This window comes from Mastigoproctus giganteus, chromosome 1 (assembly GCF_048544385.1).
Source record: "Mastigoproctus giganteus isolate SK-2022 chromosome 1, ASM4854438v1, whole genome shotgun sequence".
In the NCBI taxonomy this organism is placed as follows: domain Eukaryota; kingdom Metazoa; phylum Arthropoda; class Arachnida; order Uropygi; family Thelyphonidae; genus Mastigoproctus; species Mastigoproctus giganteus.
Window position 1 is genome coordinate 111,326,713 of NC_143575.1, and position 18,960 is coordinate 111,345,672.

General features: G+C 36.3%; 1 protein-coding gene across 1 annotated transcript in view; it reads right to left on the minus strand.

Annotated features, from left to right (window-relative positions):
- The window catches only part of LOC150091099 (uncharacterized), a 502,417-nt gene that overhangs the window by 15,244 nt on the left and 468,213 nt on the right, over nt 1–18,960 (minus strand). The window contains exon 19 of the mRNA XM_090383197.1: nt 10,863–10,966. Coding sequence (XP_090239323.1) covers nt 10,863–10,966 — 104 coding nt within the window. The remainder of the gene's footprint in view (nt 1–10,862; nt 10,967–18,960) is intronic.

Genomic DNA, 18,960 nt, shown 5'->3' on the forward strand with positions numbered 1-18,960 from the left:
AAAAAAAAAAAAAAAACATATTGTTTTATTCAAGAGACTGAAACATGAACAGACTTTGCTGAATGAGAGAGAATAACATGCCCAGAATTATCATCAGCTTGCTTTTACCAGAAGTTTGCAATCAGAAGTTCTTTTTCTTGAATTTTTCTTGTTTCAAAACTTTTGGATCACAAACTAGATTTGTATAAAAGCCGGTGGTACTCATTAGTAATCGGTTGGTGTACTTTTTAAAATGGTAACTCTAAAAAATGCTCATGTGACTTTTCTCACCAATTATAGCCTCTTTAAACAGATATGTCAAAGGTTGCAACTGTTTTATCAGTCTAGTTATGCATTCAACCAAAGATGGCACATTGGTGGCAATTATTTAAATCTATCTTTCCTTTTAGCAGTAAACAACATCTATCAAATATTTATCAACTTTCAAAGGAAGGAGTCATGCTCCCTTTTCAGCACAGCACAGAAATTAATACGATGATATTCTGCTACCAGTAAGTGCTCAATCTCTTCTTTTAATACTCTTGCTACTCCAGTTTTAGGCATACCATAATAGTGCATTATCACTAATAAGTGCCAGACAGTTTTTTTCAAGGAATCCCACATGCTTTCAGTTGTTCAGAAGAAGCCTAATGTTGTGCCCTGTAGAGTCATCTTCTAATGCTGGCCTTGAGAGTAAGCTGTTTTTGGTTTGATGGTTCCTCCCCCCCCTCCCAAATCTCATCACAGTAAGATATAGCTTTGAATTACTTTGCTTACCGTCATCTGTAGCAATCAAAAACACCCCACATTACAGAGCCATCACTATCCCTTCTTTCTTTTTCCCTGCAATTTCATCAACAATACCAATTTTTTGTGTTCTTTTAAAACACACTATGACTATTTTTATTATTATTATTTTTTTACAATCGGGAACCATAATTCTGAACAAATGCCTGAGTGATTAGCACAACTCAGAGGAAGATTTTTTTGCTGATACCACGAGCCTGATGGTATTGTAAGGACAGCATTACAGCGGTTTACTGAAGAAATGGTACAGGAAGTACCATGAAATGTCTCAGAATAACCTATATTCTTTAAGAATACCTTTGAAATCTGTTATCTTTGAACCACTGCTAGACGATTTCTAGTCGTCTTCCTTGCTGATGGATGACTAATTATTAGTCGTCCATCAGCAATATTCTAAATGTAGTCTAACCATCGTCTTATACAAAGGGACAGTGACATTCTTTTCTCTACTTGCAAAGGTTGTATATATCATAGAGGGGACACCATGTGCCATTGTACCCACTTATTTACAATGAATGCAAAGTTTCATGTTTGAGTGAATTGTAACCCCTTAGTCTTTTTCATCCTGAATCACTTTTAACTCCACTCCCTCTAGTTTATAAGCAATTCTTGGATTTCTGTTTCCCAAGTGTGCAACCCTACATTCAGAGGTATTAAACATCAGCTGCCATTTGAACATTTTTGTACAACTAATCTAAGTCAGTTTGAAACAAAATGACCTGGTTCTGGTCAGTAAATACCTGTCCTATATTTTAATCATTAGCAAACTTTGATAACTTCCTCTGCACTCATCATTAATGTTATTGAGGAAGATAAGAAGTTGAAGTGGCCCCAAAACTGATCCCTGTCCACCCTGAGGAATTTCCATTTATAACCACTCTCTGCCTCTTATCTTTTAGTCAGCCCTTGCTTTAACAAAGGATCCTACCAGTAATACCAATTTTTTTCAGGTTTTTTTTTGCTGATACCATGAGCCTCACAGATATGTGACGCTGATGGTATCATAAGGACAGTATTACAGGAGTTTACTGGAGAAATGGTACAGGAAGTACCATGAAGCGTCTCAGAATAACCCGTAATTCTTTAAGAAATTAAAGGCAGATTACACTCCACAGGTTTAAGTGCTCACTATTTCACCAATTTCCAGTTACTCCAGTTTGTTCATGGCAAACCATAATAAAAGCTGTTTACTGATGTCAAGGTACATCTCTCTGTTTTATGACTGCCATAATAATTAACTAGATTGGACAGACACAACTTCCTTTTCATAAACAAATGCTATGATATATTAAGGATACCATTCCTATTGAGATGGTCTTCTATTGTATCTTTAACCAAATATTCCATGATCTTTCCCACTGAAGTCAAATTCACTGGTCTATAGCTGCCCATCACATCTTTCACACTTCTTTTGTGGAGTGGGAAGATGTCAGTACTTCCAGTGAAGGGAAATCGTCCCAGAGACCAGTGATGATCTCATTAACACTCCCAACTGGATGGTGCATCAACATGCATCTGTCACTCAACTTCAGTAATTTTTCCCACAGACCTCTTCTTGAGCATGATGAATTGCTTAGGTTTATAGCAGTCTGACTCCTTGTCACCATTTTTCCCCCAGCATAGTTCAAAAGTGTAAAGATTGTTGCAAAGAACCTATTCAACTCATCTGCCACTTCTGGGCATTCTATGACTCGGAACTTTGGCCAAGTAAGGTGCCCACCTGATTCACTCTCTTCTTTTTTTATTCAAGAATTCTTTGTCTGAAATTTTAGCTGTCTTTATTACTGATTTCTCTAACTCAACTCTTACCCTGTTTTACTCCATGAGTGGTTTTGTTACATAATGCTAATAATGATAATATAAATCAGTATCAAAAGATAGTTTGCAACTATTCCATGCTTTTTTTTTCTTTGTTCAATTAAGCACTTGTCTCTTATCATCCATTTTGGCAGCTTTCTTTTTGTAGAAAGCATTCATTCCTTCTCCACTGAAATAAATGCATTTATGGCTTCTAGATTAAAGTCTTTGAACACTTCCAAAACAAACTTGTAAGTAGTCTCTCCAGTTAATTCAGCCCAAGTAATACTTCAACCTTCTCTTGAGATTGAAGCCTTCACACCTTCCTCTGAACACAGTAATCCCTTGGGACACTATCTATTTTATGACATCTTGGCCATTATTCACTACTGGTTCCTGCACTGTGAAATATTAGATGCAGTTTGGATCCTTGGTGAGAACCAAGTCAAGAATATTAGAGCCCCACATAGCTTCCCTACCATGTTGGAATAAATAACAATTATCCAGATGGCTCGAAAATCTGCTTCCCCACGGCATACTCCAGTCCACAATTTCAAATCTATAAGAAGTCTCCAACAATGAGGCCGTCATACTTGCTTGTTCATTCAACTGCATAGATTTTCATCATACTCCTCAGAATTGTTTGTTCTGTAATATACCCAAAATTACCATCTTGATTTTATTACAAGTTGTCATGCACTACACAGCGTTGACATTCATCTCAAGTTTATCTAACTTGACACAGTCTGATCAATTTCAGAGAGCTTGGGATAAAAGCAAGGCCTATAAGGATAGGTAGTATGCTTCCCCATCGCATATTGCCAGTCAACAATTTCTAATCTATAAGAGGCAGGATAAAATCTCCAATAACGAGGGAGTAACAACTGCTTGTTCATTCAGTTGCATAAAGAGATTTTTATCACACTCCTCAGAATTGTTTGATTTGTTATATATCCCACCTACCATCTTCCCTTTATTGCAAGTCATCGTGCCCTACACAGACTCAACATTCATCTCAAGTTTATGTGACTCTTGATAATACAATCCAATCAATTTCAGAGAGCTTATATAGAAAGAAGATCCCCCCCCCCTACAATTTCCTCTTTAATGAATACTCAGTATAATGAATACTTTGTTTCCTATTTCTGGATAGCAGCATGTCTCTTTTGGTCTTATTATATCAGCATTGATTGACCTAATCAAAAGTGCAATTTCATTTAATTTATTTACAATACTCCAAGCATTATTATATAGACACAAATTTTATATTTTTGCTATTACAACCCTGCTGCATTCCTTATATACTGGTGCTTAAACATATTTTTCCTAGTGGTACATGACTGTAGTTTTCACATGTTTCAATGTTTCTTTCTGTGAATATGGCAATTACAATTAGACACAAATATTCACAGGGAAGGTGAATGTGTGATTTTGGCTCCTCTAATTCTACCCTATAATTAGCATTTTCAGTTAGACTGTTGGCATTCGAGGTAAGCGGACGCGCTTAGACAGGGCTCCTCAGTTAAGTGGTTTACTTTTGGATAGTGCTTTTAAATATTTGATTTATTTAGATATTGTTGGATTATTTTGTTATATGTTTTCCTGTAACTGTCTGATTTTAAATAATATTATAGATATAATTTTTTAAAGTTACAGTAAACCCCCGCTATTCGCGGGGGTTACGTTCCTGAGAAATGTCACGAATACCGAAAACGCGAATACTGAGTTATGGCTCCCATAGTAATAAAGAGGTTCCGTTCCAAAGTATGAAATATATAAGAAAAACTAGTCTAAAATTTTGTCTATGTATGTGTTATATGTACCTTCATAATATGACTATGTACATAGACAGTAGTGAAATGCAAGCATATGGCATCGAAATGAAAATAAGAAACAATTTAATATTAAATGTAATATTTATTAGAAATTTCAAACAAATCTTTCAAACCAGCACCTTTGCTGGCTAAAAAACTTATCCCGCCAGAGCTATCACCAGTTTCGCTAAAGTGTTGATAAAGGAGTTTTGCCTTTTCACGAATGATGAGTGAACTTAACGGAATTTTATTTTGAGTTCGGTCTTCTATCCACAGATTTAAAGCCTTTTCCATATTTCCTAATTTAACATCACGAGTTACAGAGCAAATTTTTGAAACAATTAGCGCGTTTTCACGGACACTATTGCGGATTTTTTCTTCCAATTTTTTGATTGATCGTAACGTTGACTCATTGATTTTATAATGTTTTGCCACTGAGGAGACACTTTTACCATTAGAAATTTTGTCTAATAACTCAATTTCTTTGATATTTTCACATTTCTCTTGTTATTCGTAGCCATATTTTTGTACGGGTTAGAAAGAACTTGTCCACAATAAAGTCACTTTCGTCCGTTAACACACTCGAAAAAGTCTGTTTTACACTGCAAAACAGTAGATTTATCACTTTTGTAAGCATATCAATTTATAAATTGATAAATTTATTCAATTTATAAGCATATAAATTAAAAGCAAACAACAAAAACTTCCATTACAAGCGCATAACACATACTGAACAAGGATTAGCGAGAAACATCCACGCTCGCGATTTTGTCACCCCTCTCCCCCCACCCACTGAGCGCTGTTTTGACCGGGAAAGATAATTGTAGCCACGCCCATGTTTTTTTATGGCGGATAATATTCACGGCACTTTAAAATTCACATTTTTTTAGGTTTCATTTTATATTAAATCAGCGATCGCGAATACGCGAAACCGCGAATATCGGGGGTTTACTGTACTTTCATTGATATTTATTTAATTTTATAATGGTAGTTACGAGATCTGCCTTAAACACGTCACAGGGTATCGTGACTCACACGGAAATAGCAGATGGCGATTTACGGGTGAGTAATGATTTAATCCGTTGTGGAACTTGTGGAATGTTTTCCAAGGTCGACCTGGTGACTAATCCTACCTCACCTGAGGATTCTTTTCTTTGTGATCAATGTAAGGAGTGCACCGATCTTAAATTACAATTTAGTGCACTGATGGAACAATTTGAGTGCCTGAAAAAACGAGTGCTTGCCCTCGAAAATAATGCATCTGGGAGCTCGTCAGGGACTCAAAACTCCAGCAATCTACCAAGTGATGCACACCCGATTCGAGCCTCAAAACAGAAAAACCAAGTGCAAACTACTCTGGTTAAAAAGGACATTGTTTTAATAGGAGACTCCATTGTCAGGGAAACGGGGAATATTTTTTGTAATAAGGATAGGTGGAGCAGAAACAGGGTATGTCTGCCGGGAGCAACTATTGATGATGTCACCAACAGATTGTCAGATTTTAAAGGGGGTAAAGAAAATATTATTATTCATGTGGGGACAAATGATATTAAACGTACACGACCTGACGATATGTTGGAAAAATACAGGACCAAGCTGAGGAAATGTCGCGAGCTAGGCCATAATGTCTATGTGTCTGCAGTTCTGCCCAGACACGATAGGAGGGATTATATGTTAAGAGCCTTGTGGATTAACTCAAGACTTGAAGGAATCTGCAAGGCTTTAGGGGGTAAATTTCTATCAGCATGGCCCACACTTGTAGGTAGAAGGAATTTGTTTTGTAGAGACGGGATATACTTAAACAAAGGTGGTGCAAAAGTTTTTGCCAGTATTATTGAGGATACCTTAAAGGTTCAGGGAAACTGCTAGTTAGGGGGGATGTGGGTAATACTGACACGCGTTTATCTGATAAAATTGATCAAAGTAATTCTTGCACATACCTTAAGAGTTCTTATCTGTTACTCCAACTGGACGTATTATCTAGATGTTCTGGGGGCAGAAACATTTCACGTGAGCGGATAGCTAATATCAGGGAAGAGAGCCTAAAAAACTTCAAGGGTTGTGTTAGGGTTGTTAAATATACAAGAACAGTAAATCTTAATTGTTTATACAGTAACGTTAGAAGTGTCGTCAATAAAATGAGCGAATTCGAACTGCTGGTTAAAACAAGTAACGCAGACATAATAGGGCTTACAGAGACAATAAAATGAGCGAATTCGAACTGCTGGTTAAAACAAGTAACGCAGACATAATAGGGCTTACAGAGACGTGGTGCCACCAGAAAATTGAGGATGATGAGCTTCAGTACGGCTTGTATAATGTATTTAGGAAGGATAGGTTAGATAGAAGGGGGGGTGGTGGGGTAATGCTTCTTATCAGAAGCAGCCTGAGTGCGACGATAGCTCTCCCGGATTCAGACATTTCACATGCTAGTATAGAGTCTGTATGGCGTGAGATAGTTGGAAACAAAGGTATAATGCGAATAGGAGTAATCTACAGACCAGGTGATTGTGAAGATTATGACAAAAGCCTCTACATGCAAATGGAATGGGCAAGTAAGCGTCAATGCCTTATTATGGGTGATTTCAATTTGCCTCCAATTGATTGGAGTAAATGGGAAGGAAACTCAACATGGGGAACAAAATTTTTAAATCAACTAGATGACTGTTATTTGTACCAACATGTCAGGGAAAGTACTAGAGAAGAGAATATCCTAGACCTCATCATCACACATGAATCAGATGACATAACAGGGCTGACAGTAGAGGAACCAGTAGCAGGAAGTGATCACGGAGTTCTACGGTGGATGATGACGAGAGAGGTAGCAGAAGTAAAAGGCAAAGGAATGGGTTTTAATTTCAGAAAAGGAAATTACGATGCCTTAAGGTACTACATGGCCTCTATTAACTGGGTAGATATCGTGCAGAGAATGAATACAATTGAACTGTGGTACGCTTTTAAAACATTAATCACAGATGCCTTGAATGCGTATATACCATTAAAAAAATACTCCACGAGAAGGGTTCCAAGTTTGATGAATAGTGAAGTTGCCACATTACTTGAGCAGAAAAAGGTGGCATGGAAAGATTACAGAGCAATAAAAAGTACTGAAGCCTCTAACAGCTACAAGGTGATGTGTAATAGAGCCACAGAAATGGTTCGACAGGCAAAGGCAGTTTATGAGAAATCACTAGCAAACAGAGCAAAGAGGGGGGATAAAGAATTCTTCACATGTATAAATGCCAAGAAGAGCAGGACAAACCAGATTGGACCTTTACGTAAGGGAAAAAGGATAGTAATAAATACACCAGCTGCCGTTGCAGATGAACTCAACAGTTATTTTGCATCGATATTTACAAATGAAAAGCCTTTTGTGGCAATGGGAAATTGTGGGAGCGAAGTTAAAAAATATGTAATTAATGATATTGAAATTTCGCAAGATTATTTAATGAAAAAACTTTCGAGCCTACAGACCAGTAAGACTCCTGGAGTTGATGGAATATACTCTATAATCTTAAGAGTGGTGGCAAGCGAGTGCATTGAACCATTGAGGCTAATTATGCGAGCATCACTAGACTCTGAGGAGATTCCCTTGGATTGGAAAAGTGCAAATGTATCTCCCATACATAAGGGTGGCTCTAAAAGTGCAGTTGGAAATTATCGACCTGTCAGTCTGACTTCAGTAGTAGGGAAAATCATGGAGGCAATGATCAAGGGTGGAATTCAGGATCATTTGGATCGAATTGAAATTCTCAAGGATACTCAGCATGGTTTTGTAAAGAGAAAATCATGTTTAACAAATCTGGTTCGCTATTTCGAAAGGGTCACCCACGAGCTGGATTTAGGGAATAATTTCGACATTGTTTATTTAGATTTCAGCAAAGCTTTTGACTCAGTCCCACATGAGCGGTTGCTTTATAAGCTGGAACAGGTTGGAATCACTGGGAAAATCCTTAGATGGATAGAAGGATGGCTTCAGGGCAGGAGGCAGAGGGTTGTGATAAATAGCTATTCCTCAGATTGGGTTGATGTAAGAAGTGGGGTTCCCCAAGGATCAGTATTAGGACCACTGTTGTTTTTAATTTTTATAAACGACATTGATGAAGGGATAGAGGGCGTGATGTTTAAATTTGCAGATGATGTTAAAAGTGGTAGAGTAGTTAATGATCACTGTCAAGCTGAGCTTCTTCAGAGAGACCTAGATAGACTTCAGGAATGGTCAGAAAAATGGCAGCTGTGCTTTAATCCAACAAAGTGTAAGGTATTACACCTGGGAAACAGTAATCCCAAAAAAACTTATTCACTTGGTGGAGTTCAACTAAACCCAATACTGGAGGAAAGGGACTTGGGTGTTACGATACGGTCAGACATGAAATTCTCTGAGCATTGTAATAATAAAAAAAAAAAGGTTGCAAGGAAGGCCCATGGTGTCCTATCGATGATCTATTGAACTTTTGCAAGTAGAGATAGGGACGTGATAATCCCATTATATAAGGCTTATGTTAGACCACACTTGCAATACTGTATGGAGACCGCACCTAAAGAAAGAAAGACATCGAGCTTCTTGAAAGGGTGCAAAGAAGGGTAACTCGCCTGGTGAGATCGGCAAAAGGGAGTCCTTATGAAGAAAGACTTCGAATATGTGGGTTGCAGAGTTTGGAAACTAGACACCTTAGAGGAGATTTGATTGAGGTGTTTAAGGCTCTGAGAGACATCAGTAAAATGAATGAGGACAAGATTTTCAAGATTATAAATGATGATAGAACTAGGGGACATAAATTCAAGTTACGGGGGGAAATGTTTAGATTGGACTGCAGGAAGTTTTATTTTAGCCAGCGAGTTATAAATTACTGGAATAAGTTGCCTTCATGGGTGGTAGAGGCCGACTGTTTGGGGAAATTCAAAGGTCATCTGGATAGTACTTTCGGGTAAGGGAAGCGCATAGGATGATAGGTTTAATTTCCTTTTTTTTTTTTTTTTTTATTATTAATTATTATTATTTATTTATTTATTTATTTATTTTATTATTTTTTATCATTGCTTTGTTCGGATTTTTTTTTTTTTTTTTTGGCTGGTGCAGCATAAGCCATAGGCTTTCTTGCACCATGCGGCCGTTACTAATACTAATTTTCCCCGAACCCTTAAAACATCCTCAATGGCAAAAACCTTTGCAACTCCTGTGTTCAAATGAGTGCCATCTTTACAAAAAAAATTTCTTCTATTAACTAGGGCAGGCTACAATAAGAAAAACTCACTCTCCCCAATAAGCCTTGTAGAGTCCTACAAGTTAATCCACAAGGCTTTCATCATATATTCCCTCCTATCATGTCTCGGCAGAATTGCAAACAAAAGAACATCTTGTTCCTTCTTGTGACATTTTTCCAATATGAACTTATATAGCTTGACCAAATCATCATTTCATCTAAGTTGTAAGTCATTAGTGCCTACATGGATTCACCATACATCCTTTAGTACTCTCAAAAACTGATAGCAGCTTAGTCACATCATAAAAAATTTTCATGGCAGATATACTCTGGTTTCCCTTACAACCAACTCCCCCCCCCCCCACTAAGATAATATCCTGCAGAACCACAGCATGCACTGAAAGAACCAGTCCTGGGGTGGGACTCAGGAGAGCATTGCCCAGTACAGAAACAGACATTTGGGTCTCTGGTGAGCCCTCAGTTTGATTTTTCTCTAGGGCATCAAATTGTGCTCTCAGAAACTCAGTCTTGCCTAGAAGTACACAGAATTATAATCTAAGATCGTTGCACTCCCCAAATTTGGCACACAGAAAAGAATCACTGTCAGCCAGGGAAAGTTCTGCAAACATGCAATAGCGGGTACAAGGAAAAAGGTCATAACTAAGATGAACTATCAGTGAAAATTCTCCCATTAATCATGACAACCTGTGCCATTTTATTCATACCCTTTCCAGACAAAACCATAATTATGCTTAAGTAAAGATTTAAATTAAAAAAAAAAAAAAAAAAAAAAAAAATCGCTGATGAAATAAAAATGTCCACCTTAAAAATTAAACAAAATTACCAAAAAAAGTTAACATTATATATATATATATCTGAATTAAGGTTAAAATTTAGTTTTGGTTCGATCAAAATAACTACACTTGCTACATTATATTAATTCTGAACTAAAACAGGAAAAAAAGTCTTGCGTAGAATTATAATTCATCTCTGTTATTTTAATCATATGACACAGTTTTGTATATTAAGGCACTATATAACACTGCTATTTTTCTCTAGATTTTGGCTAAGACACTTTAAATAAAAATTGCAACATAAAAAAAAAAAAATTGTGTGGAGAACATACAGCACTGCCACTGTACTGCATAAATGAATTCAATAACTTAATCAATACGGTGCTAACCTGAAAATTTTTCATGTATTTAAAATATTTATTGTGTTTTATTTGAGAATTATGACAAATAAACTGTTCAATGCTTACCACATCATCCATCTGTGTTGTGATATGATATATCTTCCAGCCATTAGCCTGTTGCAGTATACCTTTCTGGTTTGCTAAATCATTTACAGTAGGCTTCTTTTCCTCTAGACAAAAAAAAAAATAAAAAATAAAAAATAAAAATAAAACTCATACACTGTTGTCAAAAGGATAATGGTATGATATGTTGTTTGTTTTTGCATTGGTGCAACTATGAATGAAACTTCTTGTTAATATTTATTAAAATTTTTTATAAGAAAACAAAAATATTTAAATATTAAATTTTTTATTATAAAAATTCAACAAGTATTATTATTACTAATTAAGTAATAATAATTAAGTAATTATTAATTATTAACAAGTAATTTTTTTACAAGACAGAGTGATTCCCTTTCTGATGCTAATTCTAAAATTTAGTTCCGGCAATTTAATAAAAGGTGCATAGTCTTTGTTTCTTAGTCACTGGTAGTGACCAATAAGTGAATAGAGAGTACTAATAAGTTACATCTTTCCACTGTCCTGACCTCCACCAAAAGCATAAAGCACAATCTCTGATTAATTTTTTTTTTTTTTTTTTCTTCTATTTATACTCCGGCGCGACAACCAAGTCAGTAGAGTTTACAATAAATCGTCAATACAAATATTTATCGTATTTAGTCACGGGCTTGAACCCTGGTCCACTCAAGGAATGTGTACTATGCACTCTCGCTCCTGACCAACTGGACTATGTCATTAAGTAACAATGGTGAAACAAATCAATTATTTGAAAATAGACAGGAGCAAGGCTATCTGGTTTGGATGCTAGTGTTGTGAGCTAGTGAAGTTTAGGGAATTTTTATAATAATTTAAGTTTTTTTGCTTATTAAACATTGTAAATTCTAGTAATAGTTCTGAGCCCTAATCATTTAGCTAAACTTATTTATGTATTTAAATAATTATTGTTTAACATACACACTGCTTCCATAATTTTAGAGTCCATAATTTTTCCATAATTTTAGAACTCCACAAGTCATAAACAAAATTTGAATTTTTTTTTTTTGCTTCATTGATGCTGTTATGCACTGTCCAGTCAAAACATTATGACAATCTACCTAAAGTGGGCATGTTCCCCATCTTGCTGCCAGTACCACTATCATTACATGGTAAGGCATGGGCTCTATAAGGTCCTCGAATGTTGTAGGAGGTATGTTATATCATGTCACCAGGCTTGCATCCTGTTGATCTGTGACAGAGGATCTAAATACCAGATCTGTCAATCAAAGTAATCTCAGATATTGGTACACTGCAAAAAGAATTCAAAAAACCCAAAAATGTTTTCCATAAATAAAAAACAAATTTGGTTGCCTGTGAGATACCTGTAACCTCCACTGCGACAAACTAGGGGTGTGACCAGCAGCAGGTTACAGGATAAGTAGATCGAATGACAGGTATTTTCATTTTGGCAGGTGAAACAAGAATAAGGGGTCATAGGTATAAAATTTAGGAAAGCAAGAGAAAATTAGACTTCACGAAGTTTACCTTCCGCAGTGCTGATCACTGGAATAAGTAGCCCTCCAAGATAATTTAAGTAAAGAGTTGAGCAAGTTTCAATGCAGAATTGGATTGTTATTTTTATTGGTTTGTTATTGGTTTGTAAATAAGCCAGCTTCCTTGCACCAATTTGCCTTTATTAATACTAATAAACCAGAATCATGTTTTATAATTTAAATTTAACAACTTTAAGGCATTGATAAAATATATGTGAGCAAAATTAAATTTATAATGGGTTGATATTAAATTAAAATATATTTAATTTGTTTGTGTAGAAAGTTTTTAAAGAATGTAAATGTGTAGCTATTTAAACAAGAGAGAATTTGTTTCACTGGACTTTTGCTGTTGAGGCTTAATAGTGCAAGGGCTGCTGTAGCTGTACAGCACCTGCCACTGTATAATAATAGAAAAGAGGATTTAATACAACTTAGGCTACTTGACATACAAGGTTTGACAATTAAGTTCCACAAATGGGTCCCTTGCATGAATGTCACTGCACACGGGACCATGATGCACTATGCTGAGGCAATTCACCTATGTGACTCCTCTCTACAAGGTCATCTGCATAAGCTGTTCCCACAAAGTTCTGTTAGCACTACTTTTGTTCAATACTTTTTTACTGTGCTAAGTAATGGAAAGTATCAATATTAAATATTTTTCAAGTTGGTTTCATTGTCTGCAAGAATATGGGATGAATATGAGGATCTGGAAGATAATGAGTGCTGTAAATCGGCAACAATACTTTGAACTCTGTAAATAGCTGAAGTATGTAGGTTTGCAAAATTTGAATGATCTTTCACCGAAGCAAGATTCATATTAACTTCTGGGTAAACAGCAGGTCTAGTTCATTTGCACTACTGGAGGAATGAACAAAAGCTGCTCAGAAATTAGGTATACAGTAAATCCCCGCTATTTGCGGGGGATTACGTTCCTGAGAAATGCCACGAATACTGAGTTATGGCTCCCATAGTAATAAAGGGATTCCGTTCCAAAGTATGAAATATATAAGAAAAACTAGTCTAAAATTTTGTATATGTATGTATTATATGTACCTTCATAATATGACCATGTACATAGACAGTACATAGTGAAATGCAAGCATAAGGCATCGAAATAAAAATAAGAAACAATTGAATATTAAATGTAATATTCATTAGAAATTTTGAACAAATCTTTCAATCCAGCGCCTTTGCTATAGCTAAAAAACTTATCCCGCCAGTGCTATCACCAGTTTCGCTAAAGTGTTGATAAAGGTGTTTTGCCTTTTCATGAATGATGAGTGAACTTAAGGGAATTTTATTTTGAGTTCGGTCTTCTATCCACAGATTTAAAGCATTTTCCACTTTTTCTAATTTAACATCACGAGTTACAGAGCAAATTTTTGAAGCAATTAGCGCATTTTCACGGACATTACGGTGGATTTTTTCTTCCGATTTCTTGATTGATCGTACTGTTGACTTATTGATTTTATAGTGTTTTGCCGCTGACGAGACACTTTCACCATTAGAAATTTTGTCTAATAACTGAATTTTACTCGCTAATGTCATCATCTTTTTTGATCTTTTCACAATTTCCTTGTTATTCGTAGCCATATTTTTGTAGGGGTTAGAAAAGAATTTGTCCACAATAAAGTCACTTTCTTCCGTTAACACACTCGAAAAAGTCTGTTTACACTAACACACTGAAAACGGTAGATTTTTCACATTTGTAAGCATATCAATTTATAAGCCTATAAATTAAAAGCAAACAACGAAACCTTCCATGACAAGCGCATAGCACATACTGTACAAGGATTAGCTAGAAACATCCACGCTCGCGATTTTTTCACCCCTTCCCCACCACCCACTGTCGTTATTTTGACTGGGAAAGATGATTTTAGCCACACCCATGTTTGTTTTTTTATGGCGGAAAATGTTCACGGCGATTTAAAATTCACATTTATAGCAGGGGTTTACTGTATATAAAAAAAGAGCTCATTCAAGTTGCTGATGGTGATCCCTCCTAGCTCAATACAATCATAATAGCAATCAACATTCTCTCCAAGACACAATATCATTTAAAAAAAAAAAAAAAAAAAAAAAAACTATCTCCCAAAATTAATACTGATTGCAATCTCGGACAGCAAAGGAATCATTTGCAAGGAATTTGTACCACCAAGTAAAACAGTGAAAAGGAGTACTAGTCATAAGCATGGTGCAAGGTGGTGAAAGTTCACCACCTTTGGATTTTGAAGTAATACACAATTTTTAATATTTTCATTAATTTATTTTGATGAAAATTTGGTGAACAAAAAATTTATTCCCACATGCATCACTCTGAAAAATATCCTGCCGGCACCCATGGTCATAAGTTTTAGATAGTTTAGTTAAAAGAATTTACTAAAGCCCCAATTTCAATAAAAAGGGAGCTAGTTCCTATTGTATGACAACTGTGGGCCACATTCTTTGCTGATTATCAAATAATTATTGTCCAAATACGGAATTGTGGCATTTACCACCTTCTTGTTCACAAAATGAAAACTCATGTTGAAAGTATGACAATTTGACAATTTTGAGAACATCATATTAAACAAGAAAAAAATTTCTGAAATTCAAATAGAAGATTTGGGTAAACAAAGGTTTCATCTGGTGTGCAAGGTTTTTGAATGACTGTGAGGAGCTGGAAGAGAATGAGCACTATGGATATCAAACCACCTTCTGAAGAAAAGAAATGGTTGAAGAAGAGTTTGATTGAATCACACTGTTAATGACTGAATTATGGAGAACTTAATATTAACAGAGAAACAATTTGTGCAATCCTGACAGAAGTCAAAATGTTGGCAACAGGTCAGAACAAGGTTTGTTCTGCATGGTTGAATTGATAAACAAAAGATGCACACACTAAAAGTATAAAAACAGTGCATTCAAGTTGCTGATTCCATTTTAACAGGCAGAGATGTGTAAGATAAATATGCCTAACATACCCTTGTAAGGACAATTTGTTGGTTGGGGAAAGAATTAATGTCAAAATTGTGGATCCTGTTTAGGCTGTATGAGTTTATCATTTGTGTGATTGTTGACATTTGCTACCAGTGTACATGAACTCTGTTTCTAGGGTACTAATAGAAAGAAGTACTGAGAAGTGATTCTATTCAGTATCTAATGGATTTTTGACAGCCTTTTGAGCATGTTCATTACATAAGATCCTGGTTTCACTGAACATTTCAATTTGCTGCTATCTAGCAAAAAGTCACTTTGGTGTGACACAATGTGACATTATGACAGCATCCTTGGACTCAGGGGAGGTTCTCACAGACTGAAGATGTGCAAATGTATCCCTAATTCACAAAGAGGGATCAAAGGGTGACACGAGTAATTACAGACCTGTTAGTTTACTGGGGAAAATAATGGAGTCACTGGTAAAAGAAGTACTGCAGGATCATCTAGACAAGACTGCAGTTATAGTTCAGACACAGCAGCATAGGTTTGACATGGGGAAGTCTTGTCTTACCAATTTGATTGGATTCTGTGATGTGGTCACGGAGGAACTGGATGCAAAAATTAATTTTGATATTATATACTTTATTTTATTTATATTTACTATTATTTATATATACTAGTATATATTAGGAAATCTTTTGATACTGTTGCACATGGAAAACTTGCAAATTGCAGCTGTTTGTTTGTTATTAGGAGCATTAGCAACTAAGGCCATATTGCTCCGTGAATATGCGGTGGTCATTCCCTGACTTTTCCGTATTTGGTGGTGACGGGCTCGAACCCCGGTCTAATCAAGAAGTGTGTGCTACGCACTGCTACTCCTTCCCACCTGGCTACGGAAGCGGCCACAACAAATTGAAGCAGTGTGATATTAAGGGCAAGTTGGCGCTATGGATAAAGGGATGGTCAAGTGGGAGAAGACAGAGAGTGGTAATCAATGGACACTGCTCTTTGTGGACTAACGTTATTAGTGGAGTCCTCCAAGGTTCGGTATTGGGCCCACTGTTGTTTTCTGTATTTATCAATGATATTGATGAAGGTATATTGGGCTTAATGTCCAAGTTTGCAGATGATATGAAGGTTGACAATGTTGTTAATGACAGTACGCTACTGCAACAGGATCTAGAAAAGTTGAGCAGATGGGTAGCAGTAATCCCAAAGTAACATACCAACTGTGCAGTACTAGAGTCAGGATAGTGGAGAATGAAAAATACCTGGGGTAATTGTGCAAGCAGGTATGAAGTCTTCTGAGCAGTGTGGAAAGGCCGCAAGAGTAGTTCATGGGGTCTTATCAATGATATACAGGAATTTTGATAGCATGGATAAGGAGGTGATTATCCCTTTGTATAAGGCAATGGTCAGGCCACACCTTGAGTACTGCATACAGGTCTGGAAGCCTCATTTTAGGAAGAATGTAGAGTTGCTGGAACGAGTACAGAGAAGGGTAACGAGACTGGTGAGTGGAACAAAGGGTTGCTCTTACCAAGGAGGGATTAAGTTCTGCAAATTGCAGCATCTTGAGAGTAAGCACCTACAAGGTGATCTGATTGAGGTATTTAAGTCCTTGAATGGTTTAAGCAAGCTCAATGCTGATGGGATTCTTCATCTTGCTCAGATTATGCACTTGAGGGGACAAATTCAAATTGAGGAAAGACAATTGTAGAATAGATGTGCAGAAATTTTCCTTTAGCCAGTGGTTTGTTGATTGTTGGAACAAACTTCCATCTGTTGTTGTGGAAGTAGACTAAATTCAAGGCAGAACTAGACAGACTTTTGGAGTGAATGGATGGCAAATCTGCAATCAAGTCATAAAGGAGGTAAGGCAAGCTAAGAAAAACTACGAGATTTGCAAAGAAAACTCATATCTAGTTGTTCAACTGTTGACGATTCTGCTCAGGTTGCTAACAAACTGAATGGTATTCTGCATTTACCTTCAGACAAGAGGAATTTTTATGGATGGGGTTGCCAGTTTATCAAATTTGAGCAGGGAGTTAAATGATTTTGTAATTTTTTTGATTACAGCTATTAGTAGAATTCCCTTACCCAGGAGTCAGTGTTGGGCCCTTGTTGTTTTCTATATTTATTAATGACAGTGATGATCACATATCAGGCTTGTAAGTTTGCAGATGACAAAGGCTGGCAGAGTGATTAACAACAATAATCACAGTATGCTACTGCAACAAGAGCTAGAAAATTAGACAGATGGGCTGTGAAATGGCAACCAAAGTTTAGCACTGACAAATGCAAGGTACTGCATATGGGTAATAGTAATCCCAAATTAACACCCCAATTGTTTGGCACTACATTCAACATAGTGGAAAATGAAAAAGACCTGGGGTAATTGTGCAGTCAGATGTGAAGTTCTCTGAGCAGCACAGACAGGCTGCTAGGACAGCTCACAGGGTTTTGTCAATAATACATAAGAATTCTGCTAGCATGAATAGGGAGATGGTTATTCTGTTGTATAAGGCAATTGAAGCTACATCCTGAGTACTGACAGCACAAAAAGATTGTGCTGTCAAAAATGGTGAATGTTGGAACTTTCCCCTTCAAAATATACTGTACTGTGTATGACATATTTTGGAAGGGAAGCCCAATGAACATTTACTGCACTTTTCCAGGTACTGTACATTACCTTTTTCTTTGTTCCAAGAAAGGTTACACTTGTACAGTACTATATACAGTGGGCCCCAACATCTGATGGTAATTCATTCCACAAAACCTATTGTATATTGAAAATATTGTAAGTTGAAACCAGTAATACATTGAATTCCTGTGATTTGTTCCAAACTCTTGACAGGCAACCCCAACAACACATAAAATAGGTATTTCTTTATTACATTTCCTATACATGTTATACTTCATTTTTATATTAAAAATGAGTGTTTTACAAATATTATTTAATAAATAGTCATGAAACATCTTAAAATGAAAAACAAACAATAAATTAGCATTTACGCTAGACTTGAATTATAGAGCTATGAAACTGTCTTAGAAACTGGCAAAGAAACAGTCCAAAGTGGACTGTTTTTGACGACTTTTTTGTAGCTTCCTGAAGTAAGAAATGACTTCATCTTTCATTCTGCACATCATGAGTTCAGTGTTTTCAATGTTGGGGTGTTTATTTACCACTTCTCTTATATGCTCCCAACAAGAAATGACAGTCTTCAACTCTTCAGCTGACACTTTTTGGGTGCCTTCTTCTTCCTCTTCCTTTCCAGTGTCACTCTCCATTATTTTCTCTAACTCTTGTAGCTCCTCTGTTGTTAGCTCATGCCCATGAGCATCAATAAGGTTCCCTACATCCTCTTCGTCAACCTCCAGACCCATTGATTTACAAAGAGTGACAATATCAATTGTCAAAGCACCATCATCTTCAAATCCATCAATTTTATGGATAATTAAAAGCCAGATATTTTTCCAGGCTGAATTTAAGCACCTGGTGGAAACATTCCAAGAACTTACAATCGGCCTCACACAGTCCAGGATGTTGAACTTCGACCTCCAAAAATCGTTGAGAGTGACAGCATTTTCACCAGAGGTCGCTGCAAATATTTTCTTGGTGTAGATTTTCTTGAAGTTTGCTATCACTT